The 16,287-nt window shown below is 30.7% G+C and overlaps 1 protein-coding gene across 2 annotated transcripts; it reads right to left on the bottom strand.

Annotated features, from left to right (window-relative positions):
• Positions 1-53: 53 nt before the first annotated feature.
• On the bottom strand, positions 54-15,364 carry LOC127881025 (uncharacterized). Of its 2 annotated transcripts, XR_008049863.1 has the most exons (5): positions 15,288-15,364; positions 14,205-14,273; positions 13,667-13,789; positions 7,482-13,433; positions 54-4,945 (listed from the first exon to the last, which is right to left on the bottom strand). XR_008049863.1 is itself a non-coding variant. In XM_052428605.1 (4 exons), exons 2-4 carry the CDS (start codon positions 14,242-14,244, stop codon positions 9,340-9,342), a joined length of 4,257 nt encoding a protein of 1,418 aa, XP_052284565.1. In that variant the 5' UTR covers positions 14,245-14,273; positions 15,288-15,364; the 3' UTR covers positions 54-9,339. The 2 variants fall into 2 exon arrangements, 1 of the variants encoding a protein (XP_052284565.1); XM_052428605.1 differs by having other exon boundaries at positions 54-13,433.
• Positions 15,365-16,287: the final 923 nt, after the last annotated feature.

The following is a 16,287-nucleotide window of genomic DNA, read 5'->3' as shown; positions in this document are numbered from 1 at the left end:
ATACATACATTTAAGGGAAGCACTATTTCTTGTATGATATAACAAAAACATCATTACCATTCATTGTTTAATACTTCAAGTTTGTACTATAGAAATAAATTGTACATTTATATAGTGGCATGACGCACAAAACAATATCACATTAAACATTGTTTAGAATTCTGTTGTGATGTTTATCTTGATTGTGCTGAAATGAATTGAGCTGGGAAAGAAAGTATATTTAAGACTCAGTGCAGTTTACTTTGCTATACTTGATTTTTCATTAAAATGTATATACCAAAATTAATTAAGAAGACATGACTGTCCACAAAATGTGTCGCTGTTCAAAAACTAAATACATAAAATCTACATGTATAGATGTACATGCATGCAATTATTTGTGTTTTATGCAAAACACCAGAACATTTGATATACACTTCAAATTAAAACAAAATATACATTAAGAAAACATAATTAAATACATAAACATTTTACATTTGAATAAAAATTTGAGTGATAAATCTTGCTGCCAAATCAATAAAAGAAAATGAAAATAGTTGGTACATGTTTTCAATATGGCTATTATTTTGAATTTAATACTGAAATTTAAAAAATACTATAATTTTAAGTGAGATACAATGTTTGCATTTACAATTAATTGAGAAAGATTACTTGTAGCTTATAGTTAGTAGGTGAATAACCCACGGTCAGAAATTACGATGCGTAAGAGTTACATCACTTGTGCAAAGAAAGAAGGATTTGATGCCATGCATCATTTAATTGATACATACATGTAATGGAAACACTTTTTGTTGAACAATAAAAACAAAAACATCATTACCATCAATTTTTAAACTAAACAGTGTATGATTTACCAATGCACTGATAACATCAATGAAGACCAAACACTTATAATACTTCATGTTTGTACTATAGAGATACATTGTAAATTAACATCGTCCAATGACTCGCAAAACAATATCACACCACATGTTTGAACTGTGTTTTCATAGTTTGGAATGATGTTGTGATGTTTTTATTGATTGTGCTGGAATGAATCGAGCTGAGTTAAGAAGTATATTTAAAGACCCTGTGAAGTTTACTTTGCAGTTGCTATACTTGTTTTTCCTTGAAATGTGTGTACCAAAATTAAATAAAGAAGACAAGACTGTCCACAAAATGTGTAGCTGTTCAAAAACTAAATAAATAAAATATACATGTATAGATGTACATGCATGAAATCATGTGTGTTCAATGCAAAACACCAGAACATTTGATAAACATATTTAAATTAAAACACAAAATATTCATGAAGTAATCATAATTACAAAAATACATAAACATTTTACATTTGAATAAAAATGTGAGTGATAAATCTTGCTGCCAAAAATTCAGTACAAGAAAATGATAATGGATGGTACATTTATACAATATTCTATATTGGATGGTACAATTTTTCAAATTAACACTGAAATTTAAACAATATAATTATTTTAAATGAGAAACATGTGTGGATTTTATATATGTGCATTGAACCTTACAATTAATTGAGAAATAGTACTTGTACTCCAAAAGTTTTTAGGCAAATTATCCATGGCCAGAAATTAAGATGCAAAGGCATTAAATCACTTGTGCGAAGGAAGAGTGATTTGATGCCATGCATCATTTAATGGATACATATGTTAATGAAAACACCATTTGATGTGCAATCAAACAAAACACCATCGACATCCATTGTTTAAACTAAACAATGTATGAATTTATCAATACACTGATTGCATCAATGAAAACCAACACTTTTAATACTTCAAGTTTGTACTAAAGTGCCACATTGTAGATTTACATAGTGGCATGACTCACAAAACAATATCACACAACATGTTTGAACTGTGTTTTCATTGTTTGGAATTATGTTGTGATGTTTATACTATACTATAGTGATTGTGCTGGATTGTATCGAGTTGAGTAAGGAAGTTACATTTATTTAAAGACTCCGTGCAGTTTACTTTGCATGTTGCTATACTTGTGTTTCCTTAAAATGTGTGTACCAAAATTAATAAAGAAGACAAGACTGTCCACAAAATTAAATATGTCGCTGTTCAAAAACTAAATAAATAAAATATACATGTATAGATGTACATGCAAAGGATTATGTGTGTTCTATGCAAAACTCTAGAACATTTGATAAACAATTCAAAATAAAACAAAATATTCATTAGGAAAACATTATTACTTAAATACATAAACATTTTACATTTGAATAAAAATGTGAGTGATAAATCTTGCTGCCAAATCAGTAAAAGAAAATGAAAATAGTTGGTACATTTATACAATATGGCTATTATTTTGAATTAAACACTGAAATTTAAACAATATAATTATTTGAAATGAGACACAATGTGTGGATTGTACATATGTGCATTTAACATTTACAATTGATTGAGAAAGAATACTTGAAACTCATAGTTTGTATGTGAATAACCCACTTCCAGAAATTAAGATTCGTAGGGGTTACATCAGTTGTGTGAAGAAAGAATGATATGATGCCATGCATCATTTAATTGATACATACAATTAATGGAAACACTATTTCTTGTACAATATAACAGTAACATCATCACTATCCATTGTTTAAACTAAACTGTGTATGATTTTACATATGCACTGATAACATCAATGAAAACCAACACTTTTAATACTTTAAGTTTGTACCATATAGAAACATTGTAGATTTACATAGTGGCATCACTCACAAAACAATATCACACAACATGTTTGAACTGTGTTATCATATTTTGGAATGATGTTGTGATGTTTATATTGATTGTGCTGAAATGAATTTAGCTGAGTAAGAAAGTATATTAAAAGACTCAGTGCTGTTTACTTACAGGTGCTATACTTGTTTTTCCATTAAAAGGTGCGTACCAAAATAAATAAAGAATTCAAGACTGTCCACAAAATGTGTTACTGTTGAAAAATAAATAAATAAAAAATAAATGTATAGATATACATGCATGCAATCACGTGTGTTTTATGCAAAGCACCAGCACATTCGATATACAATTCAAATTAAAAAACAAAAAATACATTAAGAAATCATAATTACTAAAATATATAAACATTTTTTATTTGAAAAAAAATGTGAGTGATAAATCTTGCTGCCAAATCAGTACAAGAAAATGAAAATAGTTGGTACATTTATACAATATGGTAATTATTTTTCAATTTAACACAGAAATTGTAAACAATATAATTATTTTAAATGAGATACAATGTGTGGATTTTATATATGTGATTTTAACATTTACAATTATTTGAGAAAGAGTACTGTAGCTCATTGTTTGAAGGTGAGTAACCCACGGCCAGAAATTAAGATGCGTAGGGGTTACATCTCTTGTGCGAAGAAAGAGTGATTTGATGTCATGCATCATTTAATTCATACATACATTTAATGGAAACACTATTTCTTGAACAATATAACAAAAAAATCATTACCATCCATTGTTTAAACTAAACAGTGTATGATTTTACCAATGCACTGATAACACCATTGAAGACCAAACACTTGTAATACTTCAAGCGTGTACTATAGAGATACATTGTAAATATACATCGAGACATGACTCATATAACAATATCACACCACATGTGTGAACTGTGTTTTCATATTTTGGAATTATGTTGTGATGTTTATATTGATTATGCTGTAATGAATGAAGCTGAGTAAGAAAGTATATTAAACGACCCAGTGCAGTTTACTTTGCTATACTTGTTTTGTTTTCTTTCTTAAAATGTGTGTACCAAAAATTAAAAAAAAGACAAGACTGTCCAGCAAATGTATTACTGTTTGTAAAAAATAAACATGTAAAGATGTAAATGCATGCAATGTGTGTTTTATGGAAAACTCCAGAACATTTGGTATACAATTCAAATTAAAACACAAAATATACATTAAGAACACATAATTACTAAAATACATAAACATTTTACATTTGAATAAAAATGTGGGTGATAAATCTTGCTGCCAAAAATTCAGTACAAGGAAATGTCAATAGTTGGTACATATATACAATATGGTTATAATTTGTCAATTTTACACTGACATTAAAACAATATAATTATTTGAAATGAGATACAATGTGTGGATTGTATATATGTGCATTTAACATTTACAATTAATTGAGAAAGAATACTTGTAGCTCATAGTTTGTAGGTGAATAACCCTCGGCAAGAAATTAAGATGCCTAGGGGTTACATCACTTGTGCGAAGAAAGAGTGATTTGATGCCAGGCATATTTTAATTGATACATACATTTAATGGAAACAATTTTTTTTTTGCACATTATAACAAACACATCATTACCATCCATTGTTTAAACTAAACTGTGTACGATTTTACCTATGCACTGACAACATCAATGAAAACCAACACTTTTAATACTTCAAGTTGTACTAAAGAGATACATTGTAGATTTACATAGTGGCATGACTCGCAAAACAATATCCCATCACATGTTTGAACATAGTTTGGAATGATGTTGTGATGTTTTTTTATTGATTGTGCTGGATTGAATTGAGCAGAGTAAGGAAGTATATTTAAAGACTCGGTGCAGTTTACTTTGCAGTTGCTATACTTGTTTTTTTCCATAAAATGTGTGTACCAAAATTAAAAAAAAAAGTCAAGACTGTCCACAAAATGTGTAGCTGTTCAAAAACTAAATAAAAAAAATATACATGTATAGATGTCATGCATGTAGTTATGTGTGTTTTATGCAAAACACTAGAACATTTAATGTACAATTCAAATTAAAACACAAAATATACAGTAAGAAAACATAATTACTTAAATTAATAAACATATTACATTTGAATAAAAATATGAGTGATAAATCTTGCTGCCAAATCAGTAAAAAAAATGAAAAATTGGTACATTTATACAATATTGTTATTATTTTCCAATTTAACACTTTTTTCCTTAAAATGTGTGTACCAAAATTAATAAAGAAGACAAGACTGTCCACAAAATGTGTTGCTGTTCAAAATAAACAAAATGTATAGATGTACATGCATGAAATCATGTGTGTTCAATGCAAAACACCAGAACATTTGATAAACAGATTTAAATTAAAACACAAAACATTCATTAAGAAATCATAATTACAAAAATACATAAACATTTTACATTTGAATAAAAATGTGAGTGATAAATCTTGCTGCCGAAAATTCAGTACAAGAAAATGATAATGGATGGTACATTTATACAATATTTTTACAATTTTTCAAATTAACACTGAAATTTAAACAATATACATGTTTGAACTGTGTTTTCATATTTTGGAATGATGTTGTGATGTTTATATTGATTGTGCTGAAATGAATTTAGCTGAGTAAGAAAGTATATTAAAAGACTCAGTGCTGTTTACTTACAGGTGCTATACTTGTTTTTCCATTAAAAGGTGCGTACCAAAATAAATAAAGAATTCAAGACTGTCCACAAAATGTGTTACTGTTGAAAAATAAATAAATAAAAAATAAATGTATAGATATACATGCATGCAATCACGTGTGTTTTATGCAAAGCACCAGCACATTCGCTATACAATTCAAATTAAAAAACAAAAAATACATTAAGAAATCATAATTACTAAAATATATAAACATTTTTTATTTGAAAAAAAATGTGAGTGATAAATCTTGCTGCCAAATCAGTACAAGAAAATGAAAATAGTTGGTACATTTATACAATATGGTAATTATTTTTCAATTTAACACAGAAATTGTAAACAATATAATTATTTTAAATGAGATACAATGTGTGGATTTTATATATGTGATTTTAACATTTACAATTATTTGAGAAAGAGTACTGTAGCTCATTGTTTGAAGGTGAGTAACCCACGGCCAGAAATTAAGATGCGTAGGGGTTACATCTCTTGTGCGAAGAAAGAGTGATTTGATGCCATGCATCATTTAATTCATACATACATTTAATGGAAACACTATTTCTTGAACAATATAACAAAAAAATCATTACCATCCATTGTTTAAACTAAACAGTGTATGATTTTACCAATGCACTGATAACACCATTGAAGACCAAACACTTGTAATACTTCAAGCGTGTACTATAGAGATACATTGTAAATATACATCGAGACATGACTCATATAACAATATCACACCACATGTGTGAACTGTGTTTTCATATTTTGGAATTATGTTGTGATGTTTATATTGATTATGCTGTAATGAATGAAGCTGAGTAAGAAAGTATATTAAACGACCCAGTGCAGTTTACTTTGCTATACTTGTTTTGTTTTCTTTCTTAAAATGTGTGTACCAAAATTTAAAAAAAAGACAAGACTGTCCAGCAAATGTATTACTGTTTGTAAAAAATAAACATGTATAGATGTAAATGCATGCAATGTGTGTTTTATGGAAAACTCCAGAACATTTGGTATACAATTCAAATTAAAACACAAAATATACATTAAGAAAACATAATTACTAAAATACATAAACATTTTACATTTGAATAAAAATGTGAGTGATAAATCTTGCTGCTAAAAATTCAGTACAAGGAAATGTCAATAGTTGGTACATATATACAATATGGTTATAATTTGTCAATTTTACACTGACATTAAAACAATATAATTATTTGAAATGAGATTCAATGTGTGGATTGTATATTTGTGCATTTAACATTTACAATTACTTGAGAAAGAATACTTGTAGCTCATAGTTTGTAGGTGAATAACCCTCGGCAAGAAATTAAGATGCCTAGGGGTTACATCACTTGTGCGAAGAAAGAGTGATTTGATGCCAGGCATATTTTAATTGATACATACATTTAATGGAAACAATTTTTTTTTTGCACATTATAACAAACACATCATTACCATCCATTGTTTAAACTAAACTGTGTACGATTTTACCTATGCACTGACAACATCAATGAAAACCAACACTTTTAATACTTCAAGTTGTACTAAAGAGATACATTGTAGATTTACATAGTGGCATGACTCGCAAAACAATATCCCATCACATGTTTGAACATAGTTTGGAATGATGTTGTGATGTTTTTTTATTGATTGTGCTGGATTGAATTGAGCAGAGTAAGGAAGTATATTTAAAGACTCGGTGCAGTTTACTTTGCAGTTGCTATACTTGTTTTTTTCCATAAAATGTGTGTACCAAAATTAAAAAAGAAGTCAAGACTGTCCACAAAATGTGTAGCTGTTCAAAAACTAAATAAAAAAATATACATGTATAGATGTCATGCATGTAGTTATGTGTGTTTTATGCAAAACACTAGAACATTTAATGTACAATTCAAATTAAAACACAAAATATACAGTAAGAAAACATAATTACTTAAATTAATAAACATATTACATTTGAATAAAAATATGAGTGATAAATCTTGCTGCCAAATCAGTAAAAAAAATGAAAAATTGGTACATTTATACAATATTGTTATTATTTTCCAATTTAACACTTTTTTTCCTTAAAATGTGTGTACCAAAATTAATAAAGAAGACAAGACTGTCCACAAAATGTGTTGCTGTTCAAAATAAACAAAATGTATAGATGTACATGCATGAAATCATGTGTGTTCAATGCAAAACACCAGAACATTTGATAAACAATCTAAATTAAAACACAAAATATACATGAAAAAATCATAATTACAAAAATACATAAACATTTTACATTTGAATAAAAATGTCAGTGATAAATCTTGCTGCCAAAATTCAGTCCAAATGATATTAGTTTGTACATGTATACAAGATGGTTAATTTGTTTATTATTCAACTCTGAGATTTGACCATAATACAATTATTTTACATGAGATACAATGTGTGGATTTTATTTGTGGGCATTTATTATTTATGGCTATTTATATGCGTGTTTATAGTCTTTTCCAGATAGACTTTTATGTGACTAAATGTATGTACAATATGATGGTTTGTAAATTGTCATAAAAAAAATCAAATACAATTGTTATTATGTAGAGTGTATTTTGTATATGTTTAACATTCCAATTACTTTTTCTACATGCTTTTATATAATACATAGCATCTTAGTGTTAGTTATTTCACAATAATTGCATTTTGGATTGTGTTGATGACTATTTATAAAAATAAGTTGAAACAATGAAATACATGTATATATCTAATCTGAACACACATATAGATGAAATACAGCATTGGAATATAAAATTACACAACAATGCAGTAAATCCATAATAAACCTATATCCTTTTCTCGTTCAGTAGCAGGTTTTGACGCTAAATAATACACAATTTAACACAAGACATAAATTGTTAACATTTTGTGATATTTCAAGCTAATATTTATTTTTATCATACACTAGACACTGTTCTCACAGACCCGCATTTAAGTGATATGTTCTTGGGGTCAAAATTGACCACGCTTAGCAGGAGTGTGTGAGCTGTTTTGTATAGACTAAGTAAAATAACTGTAAATATGTTCTTCTCTGAAAAAGCAACATCCACAGCTTTGATATTTGGTATGTTACATAAGATTGTGATCCTCTACAAAGTTCGCTCAAATCGTACCCCAAGGATCAAGAGTGGCTACAGCTTGGGTGGCACATTTTTAATATACACTTTTTGAGACATTTTGTGCCTATGAAGCTTACATGCAGCTCTAGCATGGGATTACACAATTATTTTAAAATTATCAATTACTAAAACAAATAAACCGGGTTTCGTTGCTTTCCCATGGTTCTTATTTAATATGCGGCCATTGTATAAAGAACAGCTGACCTTCATTTGCATTTTGTATTTACTGGTAACCTTCTAATGCAATGTTATAAAAATAATATGTTAGAAGTGTTTTGAACCCCGGACTGTTTAAAGAAAACCTACAAAAGTGGCTATACCTATACACATCACCTGTAATTTGCACTATAACTGAAAACTGTTTTATTTAACACCATAAGGCCCAGTGCTTATTTGTGAACTATTTGACATCGTTGGTTTGTCATCAACAGTTTTTGTTCAAATAAATTGAGCTTAATTAAAAATACATCGACAAAATATTTGCAAAAGGCATAAGTGTAATATTTATCTCCCAACAGAAAACACGTATTTTTTCTATAACAAAGAATGCAACAAAATAGGCTAATACAGAATAAATATCTCCCATCTAATATGAATTCATAGCCCTCGCGTCAGAACTGGCCACACCCTAATGATGACATGGTTTATATCGATTTCATTAACACAATAACACAAATGTTATCTTGGCTGAATCCACAATTTACAATATATCGCAGGTTTGCAAATTTGTCCCATCTTAGTCTTCTTGATTTTTACTGCAATAATATCTAGTTAATTGGTCGACCGTATGTCCAGTTAAATCGATCCTTTATGACTGGATTACCGCAGTCGCAATGCAACACTTCCTGCGTACTTGTGAATTCCAAGTTCATGTGGCATGCCAAACAAGCATGATGACTCAATAACTGTATATTGCGAGCCTCGTACCCTTTCCGTGCGCTAAACAGCAAGTTAAACTCTACACGTTGTCCTGCAAAATGTTGCCCTTCAAGATTGTTTAAAACGGGAACAAAATGAACGAGCACTTTCCTTCTAACAGGCAAGTCTATTTTTATTTTTCCGGATCGTTTGCTTGAATTTGGTTGAGCTATAGTTCCCTTACATACGCTCAAGCTGTGCATGATGTTATTGTTTCGAAAAGAGCTGTGTACAAACCTTGATGGACTAACATCTGATTTAAGCCGTTTGATTCCTTTGCCTGTGTCCACCAACCACTCGTTTTGGTTTAACTGTGACTTTTGGTTATCGTCATTTTGTTTAAGCCTCTTTAATATTCTGAGAGCTTCATCAATGCAATTTTCTCTCCCAATGCCGTCTGTACCAAATCCTAGCAGACTGTAGCAAATAAAAATGTAGAATTGCGAGAGTTTTGAAGATGTTATTTCATTCCACTTTTTTGCCTGCAACAAAACATCTTCAATGGTGTAAATCGAATGACATTCATTATGTCGAATCAGGTTCAACCATTCCAAGAAGTCATGTTCAATATGTTCCATTTGAGCTTGGGTGAGCTCATCTTTTCTAATCATCGTTTCTTTGAAATTTTCTTGGTAAAGCTTCAATATTTCAGGGATAGCTTTGTTAAGCGAAGGTGACATTGACTTTGCCTGAATTTGAAGTCTTCTCCTGGTAACTAAATCTAATCTGGAATGTAACTGGATGGAATGGATTTGTTGTTCTTGAAAGAAACTGTTGTATTTACGTTCTTGCGTGCAGAGATGTGATACAACTTCTGCGTGTAGGTTGTCAACTGTTAAGCAACATCTCCTGATCAAAAATGGTATCTGTTCCATGCATTGTGCTAGAAATGTGACAGTCCTTTGGTTTTCCACGGTCTTGTTAAATAGCTCCTGTCCTAAAAGTCCCTGGACTCTTTCAATTGCTAATAACATGACGTTGATTTCATCTGTGAATTCAAATCCCTCCATCAAGCGACTTTCGGGAGCTATATCTCTACTCAGCTCAAAATATTTGCATGCTTCAACTGTACAGGAAACAATTTCATTTACGCTCATTTTATCACAATCGATATTTGCTCTTAGACATTTAGACTTGTAAGAACCATACATATGATATATGTGCATTACTTCCACGCGAAAACCATTATCTAACTCATGTTTCTCTTTACATTCAGTTTGGTCAGCACACAGCTTCAGAGCCTCTTCAAAACATTTTTGTGATGAAGCAAATTCACTTCTGCAGTAAGCGTAAAATCGACCCAAATGAGCGTGAAAACTTGGATTCCAAGGAAATAATTTCACAAGAAGTTCGAACAATTGAAGAGACTGTGTAAACAGGGGCGGATCATGTGGTATATCAGTCAAAAGTCTTGCCATAAGAGACCTTTGTTTTGGTTTTGTATCCGTGCTCTGATTTCTTTCTCTTATTATAAATGTTTTTATTAGAATGGACAACACATTTGGTGATCTGTTGTACTGGGAAGCTGCATATTCAATAAAATCACGAGATAAATCAAACAACTGATTGCGAGCAGAAATGCTAAGCTCGCTTCCTCTTGACGAACACTTTGACTCTGAAATCTGTCGCGTCAGTAGTTGTTCTAAAATTTCTTTTGAAACAAGCCAGTGACGAATTCTTATATTGCCTTTTCTGTGTGTGTTAGTATCGGCAATAACCATTTCTGCAATGTTGTTTGGAATTGTGATCACATCGACATTTTCACCCATTGTGTTTTCAAGCAGATTTGCGAAAAATTGGAAAGGGATACTTGTGTGACCATAAAAGTAAGCTATTGCTAAGAATCCAACGAATGTCTGCTCGGGTGTTAGTCTTAAAACATCATCTTTTCGGAACTTTAAATGGCCTTTAACAAATGAAACAATACCTTTAAATTCGTGTTGAAAAACGGCCATCCCAAACTCATACATTAGATGTCTTTTACCTTTCTTTACCTTGTCCCTCAGCCTTTCCAGTTGTTTTTTCTGAGCATCACTACATTTCGATGAAAGTTTAAAGCATAGTAGCTGTGCCTCTCTTTTTGTTACTGCCCCAGAAGAAAAAACGAAGTTATCATCTACAATTGAATCAATATGGTATTGGTATCTGTCCACAAAAAGAACCGTTGTACTTGGCAATCGTTTATATATAGCTAAAGGTTTTGATTCCATATCAGACTCAACTAGCAGAAGAATTGGAAGTCCGGACTGTTTATGTAAAAAAGACATTCGTCTTTCAAACTCGTTTTCCTTGAAAGCTGGATGAAACCTCAATTGTACACACAAATATTCATGATGCAAACTCCACATAACAGACTGTGCCAAAGTTGAACCCCCTGACCCAGGGGCATGGTACAAGGTCATGTACGATGATTTTATCTCGTTAAGACGTTGTTTGAGTTTCATCTCAAATTCTTTCTGAATTGTTCGTTCAACAACAGATTCGCGAATCAATTCATTATACCAGAACGGCCATTCAATTGTACCACCTTTATAAAACTGTTCTATAATAGCGGGTGCCTCATCATCTGTATACAACTTACTTGTAAAGGGCTTATTCACATACAAAACTTCTATATCCTCTGAAAGCCAAGCAGCGTTGGTAGACGAAAGTTTAGTGCCATTTGGTAGCTGGAAAAAATCTTTAGTTTCTTGGACGTTTAATACTCTCTTCAAAGAAGAACTAAGACTGCATAGCTCTAGCTGATATATGTGTAAATTGTCTTTAAATTTGTCCTTCATGAACATGTAGTGAAACGATGTGCGGAATGTGTTTATCTCGTCGGGTTTCAAGCACAACACTACCTTTGGTGTATATCTTAAACTATAATTTAATTTCGTTAAGACTTCAATGATTCTTCCTCCAAGTTGTTGTTTCTGAGGCCACAATAAAATCAAAGTTATAGTTCTTGAATCATTTGTAAATGTTTCGAGCTTGTCTATTGGGATCTCAATTTCTCGTTTGTGTTCTTTAAACCACACGTTTGAATCAACAACTTCTGGTTCACTTTGATCTTTTTGGGAATGAGCAATAGTAGGTTCATCACTCAGAAGGCACCATTGCGTAGCCATTTCTGACGGATTATCAACTGGTTCCCCAAGTTGTGATACTTTAAGGCTGCGTTGAGAACTAATAACTGGTCTAACCATGTTAAGTAAGCCATTTTTCTGGCTTAACGGATCAAAGTCTAACACCATTACCCAGGGTACCATTCCGATGCCGTCTACATTATGAAATGAACCAGGGGCATCACCACACATCAAAACGAAATTATCTCCAGAAAAATTATTAACATCTTTCAAAAATTCATCCACTTGCGGATCATTTATCAAATTTTCCGGTTTCTTAGCATTAGCGCTGCAAACTGGAATGTCACAGTCGTGCTCAATTCTTGTTAAGCACTCAGTATCAAGGGCGTTTATTTCATTTTGTTCATTTAGAGGGGTGTGTGGAGGAAGTGATGGCGATGGATTGAGTAGATTTTCCAGCGCGTTTGATGTGTATTGTTCATCAGATTCGTGTTCGTCATCTAATGTCCTTTTTAGCTCTGTTTCATTATCACTTATAATATCTTGATCATTTGCTTTTGATTTTGATGTAAAACTTTGATTTTTTTCATTGCTTGGAGCATTTTGGTTGATTCTTCTTATTCTCATTTTGACTTTTTTTTTGCAACTCTTTGGAATTTTTTTATATTGAAAATTTTCAGACTCAGATATTATGAAATCATTCAATGCCATACCCGACACCTCTTCAAATGATTTATAACCGCATTCCTTCACATTTTGTTTTAGTATTGTATCCAATGTGTCATACTCCATCCATTCACTGTTATTGTTGTTTAGCACTGATGAAATAAGTTTGATTCCAGTACAGCGTTTCATAAATTTCAACTTGGCCCTACCTGTATAAATCAAATAACATTAAAATTAAGAATCAGGGAGCAGAAAATCAATGAAATTTTACATTTATTGAGTATAAGAAATAGTTTTTTTAAATTTAATTATCATTATTTCACAAATTCAATTGTAACTCAGTTAAAACATTCACATCTTTGAAAATGTACATTTTCATGATATTTACATGGATATAAAATATAAATGTACAGTTATAATGTCCATTTGCAAGTGTACATACTTATTGGTTCCGATTGTGTTTCCACAGAACCTTGTTTCGGTTTAAGTTCCTTGAGAAGAATTCCCGTGCTGTTGTTTATTTCGTCTCTAATGTTGATAAACAGCGATTCCATATTTGCATTTTCTGTTATTGATTAAACATATGCACAGTTTTATTTTATAATTTGAAAAATAAAGCATGGTCAGAGACATGTATTTTTATACACATTTCATTTGTAACTTATTTTGGTTATTGCAATTCAATAATAGAACTAGACAATCATAACTATATGTATTTGTTTAATATCATATATACTGATTCTTACAATGGGGTGTCAGAAACTCACATTTGAATCTAAGAATACGGAATTTGAATGATGACTTAATTTTGAAGTTCAACAAAGATTGTTAATGATGACACGTTCACATGACAACAAATACATGCGGACTACTTATGAGTATGTCAGAAACAGTACATAGAAGAACTGTTTCACTTGTTCTTCTTATTCATGTGAAGAAACTATTTAAGAACTAACAATTTGAATATAGATTGGTAGTACCTGCCATGCAATCATCAGATGGACTTCTCGCCCGTGCCATCTTCAGCCAAGCACTAGCTTATTAAATCGCTGAAAACAGGCAGTTTGGTATATATATATACCAAATATATATATATATATATATATATATATATATATATATATATATATACAGGATATCATACACAGGAGCATGTTCTCTATAACATAATGATCATATAGCCCTGTTTCTGGAATGCATTGACAAAGGATCAAAATATTCAAGTTAAATAAGATTGTGTTTTCTAACAAGTTTATATACAATTCATAAAATGAAATCTAGTTATAAAGTTGCAATATGAAATTTGTTCTTTAACATACATACTGAAAATAACAATCCTTGTTTGTTCTTATATAGAAAAATACCTGCAATTTGACAATATCCAATATGCATATCCTTTTGCCACAAGATTAATTTCGTTTCAAGAAATTGTATATCTTATCATTTGATCAACTTATGCGTGTCATTCGTAAATGAAACATCGATATATTGAACGATAACGATGAAAAACACTCACAGTAACTTTTTTATATATAATTTGAAATCCCGATTCCCATTTGAATCCATGCCAATATTTACAAATGATAAAGAATGTGTTCTTGCATGAAAAATTCAAATGTGCATTTTATTTGTTTTTATATAGCATATGAAACGTTGCAATATTTCCTTTTTTATGTAGTATATAGTTGGATACATATGTTTAATACAGTCTTATCGATAAGTTAAACTCCTATATTTGTTGTTAATTATCTCTTGTTCGTGGCTGGAAGAAATTACCAAAATTGTATAGAATACAAATGGCAAAACCTATATGACGCCAAGTGCATGAGAACCACATTGCTCAAAACATGCAAACAGAATCCATATCTACGACATATTTCAAATTAATGCTCACCGTACATCGCATAAAGGCATTTGACCTGAGATGGATATTGTAATTACAAACACATTGCACTTTTTTCAGGATTTAGTCGAAACAAATAAATACGCAACCCTTTCGGTCTTAAGCGTTTACATGAATTATTAATTTTAAATAAAGCGATATGTTTAATATATTTGCTTACCAATATAAAAATTTCTTCTAGATCTTTCCATACCTAAAATGGCGTCTGGAAATTCCACTGTAGATTTTCGAAAATGCATTTGGTTTGAAACTGAATACGGAATCCTTTAAAAGCCTGATGAAACAAAAATGAAAGCAATATATTTTTTTACCAAAAGGTACCATGGGGTTGACATTCCAAAACTTAATAACTGTTGTGGATATTATTTTAATTAAACATGCCCATGGCAACGAAACTGTTTTGATAAATTTGGTAGCTAATACGTTTTTTATGAATAAAAAATTATTTTATCTCAATTTAGGTTACAGCATCACGTAATTTTAATTAAGTCTTGGATGTTATTGAAACTAAATGGTTTAAATGTTACACCCAGACAATAAACAGGTTATTAACCACGAGACCTCTTACTTAAACACTAATTTATGCACCCTATTCCAACTTAGAATGTACGAAGATGCGAATTAAAATATGGTCTATGTCGACCAAAAAATTAATGGTCCTTCATGCGTAAGACACTATCCGCGTGTGTTTCTGGTTAAATATAAATTCATTGAGTTTGGGATTCATTTGTTATTTTTTAAGGAAGTGAAATAATATTTTATGAAAACTCGTGTTGTTTTTCAAGCAAAAAATATAATTCTGTTCAATTTCACCTTGCGTTGTCTTATATGACTTTCGCTTTCGTTTCATAATCAAGACAATTTAAGTAATGAACATCATGAAGACAAGAGGTTGTCCTTATCAAAAAAAAAAACAAAAACAAAACATAAGCACAGATTAACCAGCGCACACAGACTTAGTGGTGCGTGTAACTTCCCGAAATCAATTCAAACACAAAGTAGGGCACGTGAAGCAGGTACAAATTTAAAATAGGCGTAATGTTGATTATTCGCGTTAGCGTCGTAAATGAAAGTCCCCCCAACACTGGTATTGTTATACTTAATGTGAACAAGCGAATTGTGATGTTTATCCTTGTTTGTAGGTTTAACGGGATAAAACT

Source organism: Dreissena polymorpha, chromosome 5 (assembly GCF_020536995.1).
Source record: "Dreissena polymorpha isolate Duluth1 chromosome 5, UMN_Dpol_1.0, whole genome shotgun sequence".
In the NCBI taxonomy this organism is placed as follows: domain Eukaryota; kingdom Metazoa; phylum Mollusca; class Bivalvia; order Myida; family Dreissenidae; genus Dreissena; species Dreissena polymorpha.
This window is presented reverse-complemented; position numbering and strand designations above follow the sequence as displayed.